Consider the following 10705-nt stretch of genomic DNA (forward strand, 5'->3'; position numbering starts at 1 on the left):
TTGCTGTTTCTGTCAGCAACATTGGCCAAAACTCTTGTTGTTTCAACAGACTGATTCTAGGTTATAGTTCCAGTATCATATCTTTCTTGTCTCTCTTGTTGCATAATGAGAGAGAAAACACGATTAATGTTGGGTAGAGGTTCCATTAAGAGAATCTAAGTTCGAACAATGTTATAAGTGTCATTCAGCCCTTTCAAGAAGCATATAACGTGTTCTATTTCTCTGTATTTCAGAGAAATCTTTGAGAACTCACAATTGCAAGGGATCTTACAAGTACAATTAGGTATGGGTCTAAGGGATTCCAATTCTTCCCAAAGAATTTTCAAATCAGTAAAGAACTGATTAACACTTCTTTCCCCTTGTTTGATTGAATGAATATCTTGAAGAAGGTCAGAAATTTTAAAATAGTCACCTTTAGAAAATCCATCCCTTAACTCATCCCACAATTCTTTGGCTTCTTCAACATATATCACACTTTCTGCAATTTGTGGAGAAAGTGTCTTTATAATCCATGAGAGCACCATCATATTACATATTTCCCATGCATCAAACAAAACATCATGTTGAAAGGATTTTTGTCGCCTAAAATCTCAACAAACCTAAATTCCCCACTAAAGTAGTATAGGGGCAACCTAGGGTCTAATCCGTGGACTTGGTACTTATTAAGTTTAGAAATGTAGAATTAAGCCTAATTATGTATTTACTAAACACTAGGTGCGGAAAATAAAAAAAATCAAATCTAAAGAAAGAAACTAAATGCAAATGCATGATTTAACCTATCTAAATGAATGATGTATGAAAACAAATGTCTAGTCCTAGAAAGATATGCAATGAAGAAAAGATATATAAAACCTAATAAGCTAAAACCTGAATATGATAAATCTAAACCAGTAACGTACGACTATGAATTGAAAATGCAAAGAGCAATATGTAAAGAAAATAAAAATCTAATTGATAATTGTTATGCTAAAAGTCAAAACAGAATTGACAAAGAAAAATAACCATGAAACAATGGGTAAAAGCTAAATCATAATTGAAAACTAATCCTCTATAATTGGGACAGATTGGAACATAAAATAAGATCAAGCACAGTATTGGCAACAGAATTAATTTGAACCCTTAAAGCTTACTATGTCTCAAGAAGACATCTGGGAAAATTAGGCCCTCTTTGGGGTCCTAAGGTTTCTGATTCAAATACCTGTAATGTGCACAATTTCCTTTAATTTTCCAAATTAATTCCAAATGCCTAACTGTTCTTTCCCTTACTCTATAATCCTTTGAAACAAATTACCAAAAATCAAAACATAAACCTAAGTCTAACAGATTACTAAACTCGGAAATGAATGCCAAAATGAATCAATACAAGAGAGTAATAAAATCAAGAACAATGCTGGAAAAAGTAAATTCAACCGCAAGAAGTGTAAATTGAATTGAAAAGAGGCAATCAACAATGTAAATCGTAACAGAGTATTGAAAACTGAATTTGAAAATTACAAAATACCAAAGTTTCTCAGAATCCCACTGCCTGTCACCCAATGGAAGGCTCCAACAACTCCAGCGGAAAGCACAGTGTCTACTCTACGAAAAACTGTAAAATTTGAAACTAAAAGCAGAGAATCGGAAACCTAATCTAAGTACACTGCCTGTCACCCAGTGCACGTACCTTTACAATGTTACAAAACCCCCTTTTATAGGGAAGAATCAAAATAGAAAAGAAAAGGAAGAAGGAGAAAGGGTAAGAACCGAATAACAATTTTAGAAGCTTCGAAGATTCTGGAGTATCCTTCAACTAACTCTGCTTCGTTACAACACTCTTCTCTCTGCACTTGATGAACCCTAGCTCTAAGGGTCGAGAGAATTGGGAGAAAATATCTCAAATGATTTGAACTTTTCTGCTCAAATGAAAGTGCTTGAGTCTTAACCCCAAAGGCAGCCACTAAAACATTGCGTTTCATTAAGTTGTAATTCAGCCCAAAAGCTCAAAACGCATAGCTTCATGCTAGCGCCAGCAATGGCTAAATGGTATAATCAATGCCGGCCCATCTGGCCAAGCTTGGCAGCAACAGTGTCAGTCCAATTAAAACAACCAGCCCATCGCAGCATTGCCCATTCTATTTCATATTTGCAAGGAAAAAATCAATACCAAAGAAAAGAGAAAGAATTTTAACAATTAAAAAACAAAGATTTTTATTAAATATTTTCTAAAAAAATATAAATTTTCTAATTATTAACAAAAACTAAAAAAAAAATACTACTAAAAACCTATTTTTAACTAAAATTGTACAAAACCTGAGGATTTAAGAAAAAAACTAAAACTAGCCTAATTCTAAACAATTAAGAACTAAAAGAAATTAAAATTGACTTCTAAACACAAGAAAAGAGGGAAAATTTGGGAGTTATTACATCACTTCTTTGCGGTTTCTTGATTGACTCATCAATAAACTTGATCTTGTTCTTGGAGAGGAAAGTTGTTCTGATGCTTCTGTTCCAAGAAGAGTAATTGGTCTCACTTAGGACTTAAGAGATGAGGGTTAGGCCTGGATTCTCCCCAGGGTGTAAGTAGAAAGGGCTGGTAGGGTTGGTGGGCTGATGTAAGTGATCCATCATAGTCTAAAGCAAGAAACAGTCCAAGAAACTAAGCAAGAAACATCAAGAACGAAACCTGAGCAGTGGAAGCAGAGCGGGTATTAATCCTGCTCTTGATACCATAATAAAATCGGCCCAAATGAAACAGTTAAGGCCCAATGGCCTTCGACCCAATAACACGAAATATCTCTTTCGCCAGAAGCTTCTTCAGTCAGATGGTAGGTGAGTGAGTACACCGCGAGACATGAGAGAGAAAAGGGAGAAGCTAGCGATCTCCATGGAGACTCTGCATCAAAACACACAACAGCCTTCACTAGATGGAGAACAGAAAGAAGATCAAAGGGGAGAAAGATGGAGAAGCATGAAATAAAGGTTAGAGTAAAACGTTCCTCTTTTACTTGTGAAAAAATGTGTGTCTAGTATATTGTGTATATTTCTGTGTATTACAACTGCTATGAAAGGGGGGTAACTCTATTTATAGAGTTATAAAGGGAAAGGGAGAAATAGTAACCAAAAAGGAAAACTCTAACGAACAAAATAAGCATGATTATTGTGCTTAGGCAGTAATCTACCGAATATTTAGTTCTAATAAAAATATCAAAAAGTTACCACGGCTAGCTCAACGAGCAAAGTTACACGCCCAACAAATTGAAGGAGAAAAAGGATCCAAACTTGAGATAATCGATTATTTCACCTGATAATCGATTATTCCATAATCTTATACTTGAGATAATCAATTATCTCACTTGATAATCACTTATCTCACCTGATAATCGATTATCCCATAAAGTCTTTAGGTAACAGTAAATTTCTTACTGAAATAATAGATTATCAATTATTCCTATTAGTTAATTAATTTTCATTACTACAACTTTGATTTTTTACTTTTATTTCATCTCAAACCTATGTAATTAACCAAATTGATATCATTAACATCAGAGTTAATTCAAAATCATGTTTATAACTGAAATTGAGTATTAATTTTGCTTATTTGTCAGGAATGAGATTCATCAAATCAATCAATAACTCAAATACTCATAACTTAACTCATACAAGTTCCAACCAGATTTTAGTGATCTACATAGTTAGACAAGTCTTAAATGTCTCAAAACCTTGGTCTTTGTCATTGTCTATCCTTATATCATGCTCGATCCAATTAGAAGGTTATTTGCAAAAGGTACTCTAATGCCAAAGTCAGTAAAGACTTGATAATCTTAATAGTTAATGCATAATAAATGCAATCACCTAACTCTTTACCTCAAACCTGGACTTAAGATTTTGGAATGGACTACGGATTACTGACGGCCTAATCATGGCCTAATTAGCACTAATCATATTTTGTCGTAAGTTAGTCATCATCAGGTATAATAGCTCTTTAGGATGGCCATTAGGTATATAGTTATGACTGTTCAATCCCGGGGAATTGTCATCATGATCATTGTTATGGTATTTCTTGACTGCATGGACCATTCGATTCAAAGTTGACCAGACAGTTTAATTCAGTTTTTTTATAAGAAAGCCATAAGCACAATGGATGCAATTATTGACACAATTTCAGTTATTACTCACTTTATCCAATTGCTAATTAGTTTACTAGAAACAAATGAAATTGTTGACTAATGATATAGTGACATACTTTTACATTTATTCGAGAGATGGTATAAGAGTAAAATAATTGAGTAAGTTTTTGTATTTTTTTTTAAGAAAGAAGAGAATAAAAAATAAAAAAAGATAGTATGAAATGAATATACAAAATTATGTGTGTGAAAGTATTATTTTTTACCTTTGATGTTAAGTTGTAATTTAAAATTTAGTTGTGAAGAGAAACAAGTATCTATTTACCTATTTTCTAGATCTTGAACTTTTCATAACCATACTAAAGAAAATAGGGTTCCGTTATTTTGACACCCAATTTTTGACACACATTTGACACTGACAGGTGTCAAGGTCCAATTGGATGGTTTTCTTTTTTTAAAAAAAAAATGGTTGGCAGAATGAAAAGGGTTTCAAAAAATTTTCCTTCCAATTCTACCCTTGCACAGTTTCATTACCTTTTCTGTCTCAGATTTCTTTCTCTCTCACATTTTGTCCTCTCCCTTCGTCCTCTCCCTTGCGTTCTCTCTGACATTGGTTCTCCCGGCGTTTTCGTCCTGTCCATTGCGTTTTCTCTGACATTCATTCTCCCCTTTCGTTTTTGGTTGTCCGTTCTNGNANTTTGTTCTNNTTNTCCTTGTTCGAATGAGAAGTTNCGGACAANAANGTGGTTGGAGCAAGGTANATGCGTTCTTNGACCATTTTNTTGTCGGTTTGGGTATTGGGTTTTGCGTTTGGTGTCGGTTTCCGTTGATGTTGTGGTTTGGGTATAGGGTTTTTCGTTTGTGTGTTGGGTTTCTTGTGGGTTCTTCGACCACTTTGGGTTTTTTGGTTATTTCCTTTGGTGTTTACCATTGTGTTGTTTTCTATATGCAGTTGAGCGTTCGTCATTCTTTTTCAATGATGTATCTCTGCACTTTGAACAAACGCTTGACACAGGACCAATGGTCACTCATTTCGAAGACTCCATTTTCTTGGTTTTTAGACTTGAGTGGGCAGAAAACAATGTCAATGTGGAAGCCATTCTCCACAAATTTGTTTTGCCAATTGACCAACCATCATCATCATCCAAACAAGCAGACCATTAATAGTTAATATTACATATGGTTTCATTTATCTTTTCTAATGCTAGTGAAAATATGACTTTAATGGATAACTGTAATATTATTTTATGAGCTCCATAATTGTTTATGGGATGAGTGTAATTTTATTAAACTAGACTTTTTCAATGTTGTTATTGTGCACTTTTTTAACTTTTTTATATGTGATGTAATGTTCTAAGTGTAATCATTGTATTCAGATTAATGAAATCAGCATAGTTATTTTGTCAATCAATACAAAGCAAAATTGTCTTAAAAAACTCAGAAATTCACATGTGGTCCTCCAGGTTACCACAGGTGGTTCTTTCAGTGTAACAACTTGTCCAAAACACAAAAAAGACATGCGTAATAGATTACGAGCACCTTGTAATCAATTACAAGGCTATTTTTTACTGCATAAATTGCAAGATTTGGCCCAAGTGCCTCTCATATGACTTGGTGGTTCCCTTCTCCATGATGGGGTTTCCCAAACATCACCTTCAAGCATACACTCACACTAAACAACATAAACACTGAAAAAGCAGTGAACTTGTCTTAAAAAACTAAGAAATTCACCTATGGTCCTCCAGGTTACCACAGATGGTTCCTTCAGTGTAACAGCATGTCCAAAACACAAAAGATACACGCGTAATCGATTACGAGCACCTTGTAATCAATTACAAGGCTTTTTTTGCTGCACAAATTGCAGGATTTGGCCAAAGTGCCTTGTAATCGTTTACAAGGGGGCTGTAAACGATTATGCGTGTCTAAAATGGTTTTTGGACATCCTGTTGAACTGGAGGAGCCACCAGTGGAAACGTAGGGGACCACAGCTGAATAGTAGTGTGTTTTAACCCAAGTCCAGTGGTTTTAATTGTAATTTGATGTTCTTGAGTGAGGATACAAGGCTGTTTTTTGTTGCATAAATTGCAAGATTTGGCCAAAGTGCCTCTCATATGACTTGGTGGTCCCCTTCTCCATGATGGGGTTTTCCAAACATCACCTCCAAGCATACACTCACACTTAAACAACATAAACACTGAAAAAGCAGTGAACTTGTCTTAAAAAACTCAGAAATTCACCTGTGGTCCTCCAGGTTACCATAGGTGGTTCCTTCAGTGTAACAACATGTCCAAAACACAAAAGAGACACGCGTAATCGATTACGAGCACCTTGTAATCGATTACAAGGCTTTTTTTGCTGCACAAATTGTAGGATTTGGCCAAAGTGCCTTGTAATTGTTTACAAGGGGGCTGTAAACGATTACGCGTGTCTAAAATGGTTTTTGGACATCCTGTTGAACTGAAGGAGCCACCAGTGGAAACGTAGGGAACCACAGCTGAATAGTAGTGTGTTTTGACCCAAGTCCAGTGGTTTTAATTGTAATTTGATGTTCTTGAGTGAGGAATTCCTTGAACTTAATGTTTTGGGTCCTCCATGTGGAGGTGGGGACCACCTATGGTGAGATTATTGAGTCAAGTGAAGTTCTGCTAGCTCTGGTGTAAAAATGTGCCTTGTAATCGTTTACAAGGGGGATGTAAACGATTACGCGTGTCTAAAATGGTTTTTGGACATCCTGTTGAACTTAAGGAGCCACCAGTGAAAACGTAAGGGACCACAGCTGAATAACAATGTATTTTTACTGTTATTAAGTTCCTTAAAATGTAATTGGTTGTTTATATGTGATTATCAAGTGTTTAACTGTCCATTAAATACACCATTATTTTACTACTTAACATTTTGTCAAATATAATACGCGAAACATTCAACGAAATGGTGTCATCCCAATTCCATCTACATAGACATCTCTCGGTAAGCCATTCATTTGAACAATGGTTGATGAATCCAGAGATATTCGAACCCGCCACTACAAAACATTACGAAACCGTTGTTATTACTTACCAAAAAAATGCAACTAAATAAAATACCAAAACTTTAACTTACCTTTGGGTTTCCGGAAGCCATTGCAACTGCACAAAAAATCAATGGTGGATTAGGGTTCACAAAACACAAAAAGAATAAATAACGTCAAAGAGACCCAAAACGCCAAAGAGAACGAAAGAGAAGCCAGACAATGCGAAAGAGAGCGAAAAGCCAAAACAGAGCCACAACGCCAGACCCAAAACGCGAAACGCGAAAGAGAGCTTACCTCAACAGAGTGATTGCGAAAGAGCTCTTTTTTTGGTTGAAATGAGGCCTTCGGATGAGACGAAAGCCGAATGGAGAATGCAAGGGATTGGAGAGATGAAGCCGAATGGGAGAGACAAATGAAAGAGAAAGTTCAAAACCAAAGTGAACAAGAGAAGAAAACGAAACCGCCAAAATGAAAGTTCATATCATCAAAATTCCAAAAGTACCCTCCTCAGCAATGTTTTTTCATTTAATTGACAATATCCAATAAAAATTTGACACCTGACCGATGTCAAATTTGTGTAAAAAAGGATGTTAAAGAAACATTTTCGAAGAAAATATTATAACGTCATAGGTTATATCAGTTGATGGGCCGAGTCAAAAGTTTTTAAAGTACAAAAGTTAGTCCCTTTAGTCAAACTTTTTTTAACGATTTAAAAATCTAATTATATGATAACGTAAACTAAACTATTAAATCAATACTAGTAAGTTATTGCCTAGGAATGAAATATCTCTCTATCTTTCAGTAGAATAAGTTCCATGTTCTGTGCTGAGTTGTCTATATTTAAGTGTCCTCCTCTGTTTTTAGTAGCACATAATGTTATTACGGACTTGTTGTATTTTTTTTTTTTGTTTGTTTTATTTTTAGGTTTTAACTGATCATTTTTTTTATTAGTAATCAATTTGATTCATTAGCAATAAATATTGCAATTTTAATTTTACATTTTTAGCACATTTGATCTTTATTACTATTTTGATCATAAGTTTTTAATAGACATTTTTTATTCCACTTCTATTATATAGATTCTACATTTTCAATGCTTCAAAATAATTTTGTACTCCTCTAATATTCTTTTTTAATGTTTAGTAATTGAGGCATGTTGAAATTTATATAAAAGTAATATGAATTTGACTTTTGTAATTTGACTTCTAAATATGATCAGAGTTCATAATAGACCAATAATTTTGTCACAGTTTGCAAACTTAGGACTTAAGTTAAAAGTCTATTTAAGGTACAAGAAAATACTATATTATTGATAAAATTTTATCTGAGATTTTTTTTTTTATAATCTGGTTTGATTGATTAATGGAATTGGTTTATTGTTTTTTAATCTCCCAATCTTATTTTTATCAGGAGAATACTGAAATGAAATATAATTTAACATGTGTTCTATGGAAAATCAAAGTTTGTGTTGTACTCCAAATCTAGAGAAGTCTAGTATTGCTTTTACTCATCTACTACGGTGACTATCATTAGTGCTCATAACTTACAAATATTATGTGTCAAGGGAGATATGATTCATTGACCTATCTTCCATCAAATTCCATTTTAATACTTTACTAGCGTAAATGGTGGATCAGAAAGCATGAGAAGAATTCATAGCAAAAGCACAAAAATGGCGATATTTATTCATTGGTTGTGGAGTTCGTATGAAAACAAGTAGGTTTTGTCCCAAGTGCAATCATAGCTTATTATCACTTTTTTCTCTTACAATGTTTCGCGTATACTAGAATGGCGAAAACTTCAAGGGCTTGGTTTTAGAGTGTTTCCTATGTCAATCACAAATCTGTATTTTACATCTGCTTTTTGGAGACGCTCCATTGCAGTGTTGACATAATCAATAGGAATGACCTCAATGTCAGGTTTTACGTTGTGCTTAGCAGCAAAGTCGATCATCTCTTGGGTCTCCTTTATTCCTCCAATCAAACTTCCCGCTACTATCTTTCTCCCTACCAAACCATCAAAATGCTGATTTAAACTTTGATATATATGTGAATACGCATATGCATATGCATCTGTGTTTTGTACTAAATCACTTGCTTACCACAAAGTAAAGGAAAGATTGGCAGCTCCAGAGGCTTCTCCGGTGCACCCAGCATTACAAGCTTTCCATGAGACTTCAGCAAACCAATCAGAGGTAACAAAAGATGAACGCCCGAAACTGTGTCGATAATACCATCCAAAGTACCCTTTGCAGCCTACAAAATAATCAGAATTACTTAATTCACAGAATGTGTATTTTCATAATCCAAATGGATGGTGTAATACATATGCATATATATAGACATACCTGCATCTGATCTTGGTCACGGCTTATCAGAAAAGAGTCAGCTCCAAGATGTTGTATTGCTTCCTCCTTTTTGTAAGGTGAAGTACTTATCACTGTGACGTTGGCCCCAAAAGCTTTGGCGAATTTTACAGCCATATGGCCTAGTCCACCGAGACCAACCACACCCACATGCAGACCAGGTTTGTCTAGTGCAAAATATCTGAGAGGGCTATAAACTGTGATGCCAGCACAAAGGAGAGGTGCAGCAGCATCAAGTGGTAAGCCATCAGGAATTCGAACCACAAAGTGTTCATCTGCAACCATTGAATCAGAGTAACCTCCATATGTGATGCTACCATCTTTATATTTGTCATCATATGTGAGAGTATATTGTGGACAATAATTCTCAAGATTGTGAGAACAGTTCTGGCAGCTGCGGCAGGAATCAACCAAGCATCCCACACCCACCTTGTCCCCAACTTTGAACTTTTCTACTTTGCTTCCCACTTCTGTCACTACACCAGTCACCTCATGCCTGCACCATTTTACATTATTAGAACAAAACTGATATAACAAAAGCCTTAAAACATATCAAATACTGAAATCAAGAGTCTGACTAAATAAATTATAGAGTCGTTGAGCATTTGTCTTAAAGTATATATACCCTGGGACTAGTGGATAGGTGGAAGTGCCCCATTCGTTCTTTGCCTTGTGGAGATCAGAGTGACATATCCCACAATATAACACTTTGAATGCAACGTCTTTTTCACCAGTTTCCCTGAAAAATAAATTGAATCTGTTAGTTAAGTGGGTGGCAATTAACTTTGTTCTTAACATTTTGTGTTTATTAGAGAACCTTCTGGAGAAATTGAAAGGTGAGAAAACACCAGAAGGGTCCCTAACTGCCCATCCGAATGCTTTTCTGGGATGCTCAAGTTCAGGTTGTGCAGCCATTTCAATCTGTTACAGTATTTGGATAAGAAAATATATGCAATGAATGGAGCAGTAGAAGGAAAGAGGTATTTATAAGTGCATTCATTCATGATGAAGGTTGTGACATTGACGTATTTGATTACGTATGTCTATCGTATCTGGTGACGTTGTTTCTTGATCTATAAGCTTCAAGTGAAGGCGGCGTTGTGGTCATTGTGTTCAAAGTTAAAAGGCATAAAGAAATGGATCCTCGTTTACTATGGCTGCTTACCGATAGTTTATCACTTCTGAAAACCAATTTCAAAGAGATAGAGAATGAAATTCAATGGATTT

General features: G+C 35.1%; 1 protein-coding gene across 3 annotated transcripts; it reads right to left on the minus strand.

Annotated features, from left to right (window-relative positions):
* Window positions 1–8765: 8765 nt before the first annotated feature.
* On the minus strand, window positions 8766–10457 carry LOC106777707 (probable mannitol dehydrogenase). 3 transcript variants are annotated; one of them, XM_014665418.2, is made up of 5 exons: window positions 10296–10457; window positions 10104–10217; window positions 9461–9974; window positions 9215–9368; window positions 8766–9119 (listed from the first exon to the last, which is right to left on the minus strand). In XM_014665418.2, exons 1-5 carry the CDS (start codon window positions 10391–10393, stop codon window positions 8914–8916), a joined length of 1086 nt encoding a protein of 361 aa, XP_014520904.1. In that variant the 5' UTR covers window positions 10394–10457; the 3' UTR covers window positions 8766–8913. The 3 variants fall into 3 exon arrangements, with proteins under 3 accessions (XP_014520904.1, XP_022643177.1, XP_022643178.1); XM_022787457.1 differs by having other exon boundaries at window positions 9000–9138; XM_022787456.1 differs by having other exon boundaries at window positions 10104–10440.
* Between the last annotated feature and the right edge of the window lie 248 nt (window positions 10458–10705).

The sequence above is a fragment of the Vigna radiata genome, chromosome 11 (assembly GCF_000741045.1).
Source record: "Vigna radiata var. radiata cultivar VC1973A chromosome 11, Vradiata_ver6, whole genome shotgun sequence".
NCBI classification, from domain to species: Eukaryota; Viridiplantae; Streptophyta; class Magnoliopsida; order Fabales; family Fabaceae; genus Vigna; species Vigna radiata.